At 43.7% G+C, this 13,929-nt stretch overlaps 2 protein-coding genes across 2 annotated transcripts; both read left to right on the plus strand.

Moving 5' to 3' along the window:
* Positions 1 to 1,023: 1,023 nt before the first annotated feature.
* Positions 1,024 to 2,636, plus strand: LOC306748251 (ras-related protein Rab-33B; the record flags this gene model as incomplete). Its single annotated transcript, XM_079231396.1, has 2 exons — positions 1,024 to 1,269; positions 2,190 to 2,636. The coding sequence occupies 2 exons, from the start codon at positions 1,024 to 1,026 to the stop codon at positions 2,634 to 2,636; spliced, it is 693 nt and encodes a 230-aa protein (XP_079087522.1).
* A 2,464-nt stretch (positions 2,637 to 5,100) lies between these two features.
* katnal1 (katanin p60 subunit A-like 1) lies at positions 5,101 to 11,548 on the plus strand (the record flags this gene model as incomplete). Its single annotated transcript, XM_079230329.1, has 10 exons — positions 5,101 to 5,265; positions 5,359 to 5,519; positions 6,294 to 6,465; positions 6,564 to 6,685; positions 6,800 to 6,905; positions 8,322 to 8,480; positions 8,555 to 8,681; positions 8,817 to 8,951; positions 9,228 to 9,354; positions 11,350 to 11,548. The coding sequence occupies exons 1-10, from the start codon at positions 5,104 to 5,106 to the stop codon at positions 11,546 to 11,548; spliced, it is 1,470 nt and encodes a 489-aa protein (XP_079086455.1). The 5' UTR covers positions 5,101 to 5,103.
* Between the last annotated feature and the right edge of the window lie 2,381 nt (positions 11,549 to 13,929).

The raw sequence follows: 13,929 nt of genomic DNA on the forward strand, positions 1-13,929 counted from the left end.
CAGGACTATTGTAGTATAAAAGTATTAATGCTGCCGCTCCATGTTGAAACTGAAGGCTACAGTGGGATAGATGAAGAATACTATGGATTAATATCCATTTCATGATTCGCAACATTGTTTTAAAAAGTTCAAGTTCCACATTCAGATTTGGTTTGAGAGTTTTAACGAAGATCCCCGTTTTCTGATTATTCACAGCATGGAATAGAAGGAGAACAACAAAAGCCTCATTTGATGTGCATTACAGACCTGTTTATTCATGAACTGAATCTGACATACAGTATGCTAACAGCATGAAGCGGCACACACATCTTTTGTTTCTGTTCATACTGTATTTATTTCATCTGCATTCTTGGATACCTACTGGGTTGCAGCTGTTCGTTGTCGAGTAGTTTGTCAGAATAATATACTATTCATATCTTGTTATCATTTTATGTCCTTTTCTGATCTATTATGCTGTTCTTTTGTTCCCCTGGTTTCGTTTGTATATTTTATTTATTTGTTTGTTTGTTTTCTATTCCATTTGCTCTTTTTGGTTATTGTAGTATTCATTGCCTTTATGGTCCTTTTTGTTTACTGATATTTAAGTTATGTCTTCTTTGAGAGCACTTTGTGAACTTTGTTTTTAAAGGTGCTATATAAATAAAGTTATTATTATTATTATTATTATTATTATTATGTAAATGTCCAGGCAGGAAAATAAAACTTAATTCACAACAACAAAATGAATAACATTAATTAGTTTAATGAAAGATACATCATTAAATATCCAAATACAATTTACAATAAATCTAATTTAAATACAATGTGTTTCCTTAAATACATTTCTATATTATTTTAAGAACCTGTTACTTTTTTATTATTTGGTAAACGTATTCAAGAAAAGAGGGAAGAGATGTTTTCTATTTTTTTTTATTTAAGCAGTTTCATCTCAATGAAGCAGAATAATGTGGCTCCAGTTTCCCAGTGACGTTTATCTCGCGAGATTTCAGTGCCGCTCGCGTCCAGACCGCGAGAAGATGAGCGATGGCAATAGAAAACAAACCTGGGGACGAATTTGACACCGTTTTCGGTCAAAGTGAGTCCTCGCGCCGCGAGTATGACCCCGCGCCAGCGCGCATCTTCAAGATCATCGTCATCGGGGACTCCAACGTGGGGAAGACGTGTTTGACGTTCAGGTTCTGCGGCGGCACTTTCCTCAAGAACCCGGAGGCGACGATCGGGGTAGATTTCCGAGAGAGGACGCTGGAGCTCGACGGCGAGAGCATCAAGGTAAGGAGGACCACCTCGCGCACATGCATGATGCCAAACACACACACGCGCACGCTCGCATTGCCCTAAAGCGGCCGGATGAGCTGCGGTTCTTATTGAGGGGTCGCAGCCTGACCCGCAGCTTTAAGTCCAGATGTGTCCGGGCTGTGCGCTACAACCACAGGCCGAGCGAGCAGTACGTCTCCCATATAGATACAGTCTACTGTGTTATAAACATCTACAAACACGTTGTAACCATTTAGCCCGCGAGGCAGACACACTGTTCCCACATACGTAAATGCAATAAAAGATATGACATGTCCAGTCATCATTCATGTAATGATATTCGCCTGTGCTTTCACCACCTTAACTTCTGTGAAAAAGGCTGCACAGCTCCAGGCTTTTATCTCTTGGTGTGTGTGTGTGTGTGTGTGTGTGTGTGTGTGTGTGTGTGTGTGTGTGTGTGTGTGTGTGTGTGTGTGTGTGTGTGTGTGTGTGCCCTCTTTTAAGATCTTCTATGTTTGTTCTTATTGTCACCCAATCCCATTGAAAGACCAACGGCAACAATGACTTTGTCTCACTCCTAGTTGTAGTGTGTGCTGTGCCTGTGCTATAGGCCTTTTATTGATGCCCAAAAACATACCGCTGTAGGCCAACACTTATTTAGTCAATCCCACATAAATCATATTCACTACAGTACCACATTTGTATTAATCTGCTGCAGGAAATAGTAAAACTCCCCACAAATGTGTCATTTGTTAAGAAACTCTGTTTTAGGAAATGACTGAGACCTTCTATCCACATGTGGCACACTAAAGGATAATATCTTCAGTCGTGGGCCCCAAACGGGGAAGAGAAGTCTGCATATTTAGAGATGGACTAATACATGTGTTTGCTTTATTATATCAAGTCATATTAATGTGTTTTCTTTGCACTGCCAGCTGCAGATCTGGGACACGGCGGGTCAGGAGCGCTTCAGGAAGAGCATGGTGGAGCACTACTACCGCAGCGTCCACGCCGTCATCTTCGTGTACGACGTGACCAGCCTCTCCTCCTTCGAGAGCGTCCCCGAGTGGATCGAGGAGTGTAGCCGGCACTGCGTGGGGCCCCTGGTGCCCCGCATCATGGTGGGCAACAAGTGCGACCTGAGGGACCGCCGGGAGGTCCCCACCACGGCGGCGCAGTGCCTCGCCGACAGCTACAACTTCCCGCTGTTCGAGACCTCGGCCAAGGAACCCGGCGAGAAGGAGCACGTGGATGCCATCTTTCTGACTCTGGCGTACAGACTGAAGAGCCACAAACCGCTGCGGCTGAAGCAGCCGAGCGAGAGCAGCGCCGGGCGGCCGTGGGACCAGCGAGGGCAGGAAGCGGGGACGTGCCAGTGCTGATCCCTCTCCATCCTGTGTGGATGTACTCATCGATAACGGTTCTGCGGGGAAGCCTGAGACGGAATTCAAAAAGGCCTCTTGAGATCATGAGACGGGGAAAAAGGGTAAACCGGCTTTACACTTTCCCCCTGCCTGGTGCAAAGGCATGGCTTGTGACAGGAGGGGGCTCTACGTTTTCACAATGTTAAGTCAACATTTCAATGAGAAGCATGAATGGAAATAGGGGGGAGGGGGGGTGTATGCCAAATATTTGTGACTGCACTCAAAATCACTTAGAGTCAAAGAACAGAGCATTGCAGAGTGCACTTTAATACGTAGACAAAATCATATGCAATCAGCTGTCCAGTAGCACTTCAACGTATCCACACTATTCAATGCAGACGGTGAATTAAGGGACGGAAATATATTTCAGTGTGAAGAAGTGGACAACGAGGTCAGTTGAAGCTGTGAAGAAAACCGTGCAATCCTTTTTAAGTCATGTTTTAAAGTGATATTTATGTTCTTTTAAGAAACAAACGCAGCATGAGTGTTGGTGCTGTCGCTGAATGTGTGTTTCTCAAATATAAATGTGAACATAACCAGCTTTGTGTCAGCTCATCGGCCCACACAGTTCTTCTGTTACGAGTTCCTCAGTGACAGAAATGTAGCTGTCTTTCGAGACGAAATGCAAATCCACGTGGTTCACTTGAAAAGCATCAACTGTCTTTGAAAATTGTTATGCCTTACGCAAGATATAGATGGGATAAAAAAAAATCCCAACAAAAATTGTACTTTTTGCATGTGTACAATAGTGCAAACATTTTCCAAAAGTATGGAGATCTGTGAAAATGTTCCGCTAAAAATCAATAAAAGAAGTTTCATCGGGATGATCTGTAATGTTTAAGGTTTCTGGTGTGTCTGTGTTTTTCGGTGTGATGGTGCATCTCATCTCAGTCTCATAATGTACTCATAAATACTAACACATAACCAAGGATACAATATAATACTGTATTTCATTTAGTTCAATCAAAAAGCCTGAAAAACTCTTTCTTTCTTCCAATCAGCCACCATGGACAAGAAGTCCTTGAGGTGTTCAGAAAAAGATGGAAATAGAATCTTGATCTGAAATCATCTGCTCGTGAATATCACGGGATATATTTGAAAGCTCCAGAACGGCCATTAATGTGATAGTTGCCTCAGCTTCATTCTATGGCAGTTTGCAATATGTGATTGGATTTTAGCGACGACTAGTGGTCCACGTTTGCATAGGTCTAGCTCCGACGATATGTTCAATAAATCATGTAAACTAGCCTCTCGATCTAGTTCAACGTACTCTAACTGTTAAAGCTATTTATGAACTACAAAAACTAATGCACCATCTGCAATGAGATCAAATTCCATACTACATCAACATAACTCATTTGTTTGCGAGGCTTCGGTAGAGTAATGTCAACTTTAGTTACTGATCACTTAGTAGAGTTTCATATTTACCAGCTCGCAACAAGTCCGTGAACGCAGCACAGTAATCGAGCCGCCATTATTCTGCACACGGCGTCTCTCTGCGGCCATGGTAACACTTTCCTCAACACTGGACCTCTGATTTAAAAACAAGAACAACAGAAACAAGTGCTTTTCATGCAGGTTTGTGAATTACTTTACACGTTCTTCATGTAGTTTAAGAAAATAATGTAGGTTTGTTTTAGTCTACACGCATATAAAACCCATATTAGGGGGGTGGAGGGATTAAGTAGCGTTTACGTAGATATATTGGCACATTTGTTTAGGTTAGTTTTCTGTCTGTGGCCTAGCAGCAAGCTAGCAAAAGCTAACGTCGCAAATGTATAATGATGTAGAAGAGAAGCTATTTTAAATAGTGCCTTGATTCAAACGGAGAGAAACTTTCTGCGATATACAATAAAATAGAAGAGGTAATTTAAAATCACCCCGATATCAGCTAGCTTCACCCAAGCCGCTGTGCCGGTGTTACGGTTTAACAGGCGACAGTGTTAACTGGCGACTTTTCAGCCGAACGCGTCCGTTGTTGCCGTAGTTACGACAGCCGTTATCGAGAATGCCGCTTTGATTTTTTTAATACAGTGTCAAACCCTCGCATATACATAATAATATATCACATACAACTTAAACAATGCGGCATTGACGAGGGCAGCTACGTGTTTTCTTCCTATTTTCAAACAGCTGTCTGTAAATACGACAAGGATGAACGTCTCCAGTTAACACGGTCGCTTATTAAACCGTAACACCGGGTGTACGCTAGCAGTGTTCTTCTGCACACGGCGACTGACGTCAGAGCCGCACCGTCCTGTAAATAAGTAACGTGGGTTTAATAATAATAAGGTCATCGCGCGTGCTGGTGGAAATGTGGTTTCAAACTACTAGCAGGCGGTTTCTACTCCCCAGCAACAACCGACCCGTTGTCTCCCACTGCTCAGCGAGAGCTCACCCTCTCACCCTCTCACCCTTATTCAGCATGAACCTGGCAGAGATATGCGACAACGCCAAGAAGGGTCGGGAGTACGCTTTGCTGGGGAACTACGACTCCTCCGTCGTGTACTACCAAGGCGTCATGCAACAGATCCACAAGCACTGCCAGTCGCTCAGAGACCCCGCACTCAAGGCTAAATGGCACCAGGTGAGTTCCCCGGTCCTCTGAACACCTGTGCTGTTTTGCTGCTGTGGTCACGTGACGCTGACACGACGCTCTGCTCCCTCCGTGACCCTGCAGGTCAGGCAGGAACTGGCGGAGGAGTGTGAGCAGGTGAAAGGCATCATGGGAACGCTCGAGGGCTTCAGGTCAGAGAAGCCGGCTGACGTTCCCGCTCCTCAGTGGGAGGAGAGGCCCGTGGATCCAGCGGTGTGGCCGCCTCCCATCCCTGCAGAACACAAGTGTGTGTGTGTGTGTGTGTGTGTGTGTGTGTGTGTGTGTGTGTGTGTAGAAGTTACACTTTTGACCCAAAGCCTTTGTGGGTTTCAGGCAGGGCTCACCGCTACGAAATAAAACCTCATTGAGCTTTTTTTTCTACTTTTTTCCACATCGGTTGAAACTTAGGGTGATATGTTTTTAATGTGTTTGATAGCAAAAAACTAAATACTGCTATAGGTGGCATTTAAGAAAAAGAAATGCCCAATGGCTGGCCCCAACTGATTTGTGTATGGTTATTATTTTGTAAATACACTAAAGCTAAATTAAATATTCAGTCGTTAACATTTTATTGTCACATACATTTGAAAATCCTTTCATCAGTAAATATCCATGAATATGCACTGAAACCCTACACACTGCTGTCTGGTCGCCTCTTCCTATTTCATTCCATGTGGGATTGAGAAGCTGGGAACAAGATGGCTCTGTGTTGGTACTTTGGTTTCTTTTATTTCAGCTGTCTGCTCAGGCGCTGATCCAGGGAACTTCTTTACCTTCTGGCAGAACTTACTGTTGCTGATAAGGAAGCACTTTGAACTACAAAGAGACATATTTTGCATAATCTGTTTCATCTCTGCACAATGTGTCTCGCCTTTTTTTTTTTTTAAGTGGACATATCAAGCTTTACCTCCACAGAGAGCCAGCAGAGCTGATTGTGAGGACCTATCTGTGAGGTTTCTTGTCTGCAGGCGTGTCCTACTAGCCCTCATGTGTACAGTTCTACTCCTGCGTCTCTGCAGGAATCTGATTGCAGTGAAGCGGCCCAACAGTGCGGTGAAGCAGCAGAAGAAGGACTCGCCCAGTCTGCAACAACGAGGGCCGGCGGGGCCAGGAGGCCGCGCTCAGGCCAACCCGAGACCAGAGCGGCAGGGATCCAGAGACGCCCGAGGCACCAAGGCCAAAGACGAGAAGGTCAGACTGCAGCTGCTAATTGGCGGTTAAATGGGCCGATAGACAGATGAATTTGGTGCTAAACACCTGTTTTTGTCCCTTCTTTGTTTCTTCATCAGGGGAAGAAAGGAGGAGACGCAGGGGATGTAGAGCAGAAGAAGTTCGATGGCACGGGACACGACAGCGACCTGGTGGACTCACTGGAGAGAGATATTGTGTCCCGCAACCCCAACATACACTGGTGTGGTAGCATCCACAGTTTTCTTACACGTAGTTGTTCTACACGCTCTGCTGTCGGGGGAAGTGTGTGTTTTTCTCTCTGCACTGCTGACTGAGCTCTCTGGATGAACTGTAGGGACGACATTGCTGACCTGGAGGACGCTAAGAAGCTGCTGAGAGAAGCGGTGGTGTTGCCCATGTGGATGCCCGACTTCTTCAAGGGCATCCGTCGCCCCTGGAAGGTACACACACACACACACACACACACACACACACACACAGACACAGACATAACATGCTCACTTACGTACTCTGAGGTGTTTGTATTTCTATAGTGGGACATTAAAAAGTGCTTGAGGAATCCGTACAGACCCCTTTTTTCCGCGGGGAGAAGCTCACATTGTTCTGCTCAAAGCTGAAATACATTTTGGACCTTTTCACATGCAGACATATTGGTATACAGTAAAATATTGTCATACGCTCTCCTATTTTACAGTGATGCAGCTGAACCACAGTTAAAGTCGGAGTCATCACTGACTGCAACCCTGTAGTATTAAATCTAAAAAAGAGAATTTCATTGTGTAAATGTTTGGTGAAATCCTCAACAGACATCGATATCAAGGTGTTTGGTCAAAAATATTGCAATATTTGTTTGTTACCTCATTATTGATTCAACGGTTCTCAATCATTTCTGATCACCTCTGCTATGACAACGGTAAATAATGAATGACTTACTCGCTCGCCTTTTAAAATCTGTCTTAACGCTACGTTGTAACAACTATATATGTTGCAACACACGTAAAGTGTTATTGTATAGTTATACTACAAGGATGTATAGTTATACTATAGCTGTGTTAAGTATAACTATACACAGTTATACTATAGCTGTGTTAAGTATAACTATACACAGTTATACTATAGCTGTGTTATACTACAACTATGTATAGTTATACTATAGCTGTGTTATACTACAACTATGTATAGTTATACTATAGCTGTGTTAAGTATAACTATACACAGTTATACTATAGCTGTGTTAAGTATAACTATACACAGTTATACTATAGCTGTGTTATACTACAACTATGTATAGTTATACTATAGCTGTGTATAACTGTGTTCAAACTAAGCTACAGTCGACTGGTACAGCCGCCCCCTGTTCTTTAGCTCAGATACGAACACAACCTTAATGCGTCAGTAACATATTCCCTTAAAGGGCCGGCTCAGTCATCTGCCTCTCAGTAACAACATGACTGGAAGTTTTCTTCTGAACTTCATCATGTGAGGCCTCTTCCTCCTCAGGGCCCCGCCATCAACACTTTTTTACTGCAGAACATAGACTTTCATTTGTCTGATATATGCATGTATAATTGAACGCTTCTTTTTTTATAACTGAAAGTGCAGTAAAATGAAGGATTAGTACTTTATTATTATAAAAGAAGGATTGTTTTATGGGCACACTGAGGGTAAAGTAGTTGAGGATTCTGAGGCAACAGGGGAGCATTATTACAAATAGTGTTCAGGATTGTGTCACTGGTACAATTTGTTTGCGTAATCTCCATGGCAACAGACACAAACCAGATCGGCGACGGCAGTCCTGCTGTTTACAGACGAGTCAGTGCGCTGTCTGTGTTCACGCGTGTCACATTGTGTTTCAGGGCGTGTTGATGGTCGGCCCCCCCGGGACGGGGAAGACCATGTTAGCCAAAGCCGTGGCCACAGAATGTGGGACTACTTTCTTCAACGTGTCCTCCTCCACCCTCACCTCCAAATACAGGGGCGAGTCCGAGAAACTGGTCCGTCTGCTGTTCGAGATGGTAAGCAGACCGATGGTCAAAACGTTCTGCTGTACTGCAGAGAAAGGGCCCCCTGACCTGTTGTCCTTTCTCAGGCCCGCTTTTATGCTCCAACAACCATCTTCATAGACGAGGTCGACTCCATCTGCGGCAGGAGGGGAACGTCTGACGAGCATGAGGCCAGCCGCAGGGTCAAATCCGAGCTTCTGGTTCAAATGGACGGTGAGTCAGGCAGAGAAAGTGAAGCTATGGCAAAGGCTTCTGATATGGTTGGTGTTAAAAAGAAGTATGAATGGTAGGGCAATGTTGAATTGTGGTGTTGTGTGTGTGTGTGTGTGTGTGTGTTTTGGTGACCAGGCGTGGGCGGAGCGCTGGATAACGATGACCCCTCCAAGATGGTGATGGTCCTCGCCGCCACCAACTTCCCCTGGGACATCGACGAGGCGCTACGACGGCGTCTGGAGAAGAGGATCTACATCCCCCTGCCAACAGGTGACCTCACCAGCCACTAACAACCGCCAGGGTTGTAGCAGATCGGTAGAGAGACCACGTCTCCGAGGTCCCGTCCCGCTGTGGTCTAGACCAGTGGTTCTCAACCTTTTTTCAGTGGAATTTTTTTCCAGCCATTTGATTTATTTGTTGTGTGCGTTAGGATGTCAAACTACCTGCTTCCAGTGTAACCAATAACTTGCAACAATAACGGATTATGTACTATTGTCTGTGTGTGTATGTATGTGTGTGTGTGTGTGTGTGTGTGTGTGTGTGTAGCTATGGGTCGTGTCGAGCTTCTAAAGATCAACCTCAGAGAGGTGGATGTGGCTGCTGACGTGGACCTGGACCTGATCGCTGAGAAGATTGAGGGCTACTCCGGAGCCGACATCACCAACGTCTGCAGGTGCATGTTCATCCTTCACCTCCTATAAAAAAACATAAACACTTAGAGACACTCAGCGCTGATGAGGGTCAGAGATACAGAGCGGCAGAGAACTGCAGAGTCTCATCCTCTCCTGACCGGCCTGGATTGAACTCTCTCCACAAATGTAGTCCAGTTCATTCGGTCCGGACCAAAGGGGGCAAAGACTAGTTCTCAGATAGAAGCAACTGATGATCAGCGTTGTGAGGCTGCAACCCGAGCGCATGGTGATGAGTAATGACTAACACTGTTCAAAAGCCCCTTCACCAGCGTGCACAAGTGCACAAGTGCTGATTTGCATAAATCTGGTATCTACATGGTATCTTGTACAGATCAATTAAAAGATGGCATCCCGAACGAACAGATTCCACCATCAGCAAATGGATTTATTTTACCGCCTCACCGCTTCAGTCTCAGTTCAGGTGTTTGGTCCACCCCAGGATTCGACTGACCGATTTCAAGCCCAAACGAACCGCACAAACCTTTTCAAACAGACGAGTTCGTTTGAACCGAACCAAAGAACCGAAGCGTTGAGCTGTGACCGCACGCTAAGAAACACAAGCGAGTTTGTGATCTCAGTTTCGCTGTGCAACCCTGTCGTACAATGACAAATAATAACTGTAGGAGCTATTTATTGGATATTAAATTATTTTACTCACAAGTAGTATTGTTAAATTATTCTAGTTGTTTGCTTATTTAGGTTAGATTTTTGATAATTTTTCCTTTAGTTTAATTATTTGTAGCTGCTGTCTAGGTTTACTTAGTCTTTAAATTGTTTATTAATTGGGTAATGCTGTGGGCACAGGACCAGCATGCACCTGGATAGGCCGATGTATAGGGAGTATAGGGGAGCATAGGGAGTTCCTGTGTTCCTCTTGTTTTGTTTAGTTAAATAAGTTATCAGACAAACAGAATCCTGCATGGACAATGCATTCTTTTGGCTGCGTAATCCACATACCCACGGTGCGTCAGTGGCCCTTTGATTTATGTTTATTTTCTTTGATTTATTGGACAAATGGCCACTTCAAAAACCCTCTCACCTTGTACGGCTCCAGGGAAACCTTCCTCTACTCTTTCATTTTGCTAACTGGAATACATTAAACGGCAGCGGTGAGGGCACAGAAACAAGATCTTGTAAATCCTACACGGAAATGCTGCAGCCTCGAACATGGATACAGAACGTCAGGAGCTCAAGTGTGACGATCGTGGTCACACGGTGCGGGCGCGACAGACAATTTGATTTTTAAATTACAAGAGCAGCCACAGCGTGCCGTGCATGAGAGAGAGAGAGAGAGAAAGAGAGAGAGAGAGAGAGAGAGAGAGAGAGAGAGAGAGATAGATTACGTGTCTTTATGAGCAGGTATTTGCATTTGGCCATGAACCTGCAGGCATCACTTCCCTTACTGTCTCTACGTATGTGTATCGAGTTCTTTACCTTTACGCCGAAACGACACACAAGCTCAGACGCACATTCCAAAACAGTGATATGACTTTGCTCATTAGGATGAGGAGAGGAAGTTAGGAGAAAAAACAGATAACACCAAATGCTATTTGAAAGTGTGCACTGATTGTTGCTGAGCAGTATTTCTAATCGGCGAAGCTTCTCCTCGCCTTAGTGCGTTCTACCGCTACGCTCGGAATGGCAAGTACTTTGTGTTGCTCAAGTTGTCTCTGCTCATCTCTGGCGTGCATTGCTCCGTTGACCTTGGACGTGCGTGTGTGCGCATGTGTGTGTGTACGTGCACGTGTGTGTGTGGGCGTGTGTGTGCGCGTGTATGTGCTCGCGTGTGATTTCAGCCCACTGTTGCTTAGCGATCACAGCAGAGACTTCATCCATTTTAACGAGAGTAAAACTCTTCAATTGGGAAATCATGAAGTGTGTTTTAAGGAGCATATTCAAATAAAAAAGACATTTTAAGTAGGTATTATGTTTATGTGTGTGTTTGAACACACCTCCCGCCTCTGTCTGTGCCTCAGGGATGCGTCCATGATGGCGATGCGTCGGCGGATCCAGGGCCTGAGCCCCGAGGAGATCCGGGCGCTGTCCAAAGACGAGCTGCAGATGCCCGTGACCATGGAGGACTTCACGCTCACGCTCAAGAAGATCTCAAAGTCCGTCTCTGCCACCGACCTGGAAAAGTACGAAGCCTGGATGGCTGAGTTTGGGTCAGTGTAGAGAACGATTACCGTTCAGACCACACACACACACACACACACACACACACACACACACACACACACACACACACACACACACACACCCTGGAGGGACCAGAATTTCAAAGAGAGGACTTTGAGAATGAAGAGGAGGGCTTTGGGGAGTGTGTGCCACGGAGCGGAGTGAGCTCCAGTGTGTGTGAACCGGGCCGCGCATCAGGGATCAAGATCAGTAGACGGGTGCTTTGAGAGACAGAGAGCATGATGGGAACTTTCAGCACTCTTTCACTAAGCCCGCCTCCTCGTCGTTGCTTCCACACAATCGACCGTGTAGAGACGATCAACCGTCCAGCTGCTGACTGACGTGAGTGACCCGCGGAAGGAACGGGGAACTTTTAATGTAATAAAGTGATGCCCACACAGGTAGACATGGGAATGTTTTACTTACATGTCCGGCCTCGTGCAAGAACATTTGCGTGTTCCTATCCTCAACTCAAACTTCTTTTTTTGCCTCTTTCACTTCGATGAATGCCACTTGTTTAGATAAGTAGGTGATTTTTTTCCATTTGTGGGCAGATTTCATAGTAAAAAATAATAATAATTTCACAGAGGTCTCACATCCTCTCAGTAAAGTGGCAAGCCGTGATGACGGTGATGCTCATGCAGACCGGGGCTTCATGTTCAGGTCTGCTGGTGAGTTCTTGCACGAGGCCGTTTGTCTTTATGAGCCGTGTGGTCCAGCACTTTTAATGTATTTCCTCCAGGAGCCCATGTGCTTATACTACTGACTGAACTCACTTGAAGAACCACCATGTTTTATTGTGTCTGGCTGTGCGTTTGTGTTTTTGTTTTGTTGGTTTTAATATGTATATATTTTTTTTCGATTGTAATTCTGCTAAGACAAACAAATGTAGCCAGCCTAAAACAACATGGCCGCTGGACCCATGGAATGTTTAATAAAGAATATTACAGTTCAATTTCACCCACTTGTAATTAAATGATTGTTCACTCAACAGGGAGTCAGCTTCTTAGCTATTTCACAGTTCATATTAAATTTCTGAATTACTTCAAATCTTAAAAGCTCTGTGACCGGGTTCACAGCTCAGGCCGAAAAGCTTGTAAATGTATGTGAGTTGGGATTATCTGAACTATTGAAGTATTAGTTTTGATGTACTGTTTTAAACCTGTGACATACAAATACTTGATATTTGCTAAATACTTTCTTCTTATGATGTAGGATACATTGTTTTGGCTATAGAGTCATTTAGGGACTCACTGTGTTAAATGTGTCTCTGTATATTTGGGAAAAAATAGAAACGGCATCTTATGCACATGAACCTTTCGTGGCAGAACAAACTCTGCACCCTTTACTTTTCCTCAGGGACGTCATTAAGACTTCAGACTTTGTTTTTTTCTTCTGTTTTATATAAAACTTTAGATGAAACCTGGGTCGGCCTCGTAATGTAACACCTGAAGTGGAGCATTTCATTCTTTTCTCAGTATCCCCCGTTACTATTTATTCAGTGTTCATGCAGTAGGAGTAGGAGTAGTATTGTGCTTAAGTTTAAGGTACTTATACTTTGTGTGTTTTCATATGAGAAGATCGATACTGCAAACTAAGCAATCCTTCCAGTTTCAGAGGAACGAATATACTACTATAGGAAATTAAGTTAACTTTTTTACTTCACTTCCAAATTTATAAATAATCTCCATCAATAATATAATATATGTATATAATATATATACATATATATGTGTATATATACACATATATATGTATATAATATATGTATGTGTATATAATATGTATGTATAATATACATACATATATATATATATATATATATATATATATATATATATATATATATATATATATATATATATATATATACAGAAACAGATATAAAGAAAGACATATATATATATATATATATATATATATATATATATATATATATATATATATATATATATATATATATATATCTATATATATATATGTTTGTATATACATTATCAATAATGTAACTTTAGTGTTCAGTTAGTATCTAAAAATTGTAGCGTTAGTACTTTATACATTCCAGCATGTAATTAAAATACATTACTTCAAAATAAATGCCGGTCTAATAATAGTAATACAGTAGAAGCATCGCGTTGCATTAAATGGTGTCTTATATTGTCTCCTCGAGTAAAGTCCTCCGTTACTTTCCACCCCGCTGTTCCCACACACCGTCCCGTGTCCCGGGTAACGCACGGTAACGCGCAGGCTGTGCGCTGCGCGTCTCCGGTGACGCTGTGTGTCTGCACGCGCGCACGGTGCAGCGCGACACTTCGCAGAGACGTTGCTGCTCTTGCACTCCCTCCCGAGCCTCAGCGGTCTGCAGCGCACGCTCCACC

This window comes from Taurulus bubalis (genome assembly GCF_910589615.1).
Source record: "Taurulus bubalis genome assembly, chromosome: 15".
Lineage (NCBI taxonomy): Eukaryota > Metazoa > Chordata > Actinopteri > Perciformes > Cottidae > Taurulus > Taurulus bubalis.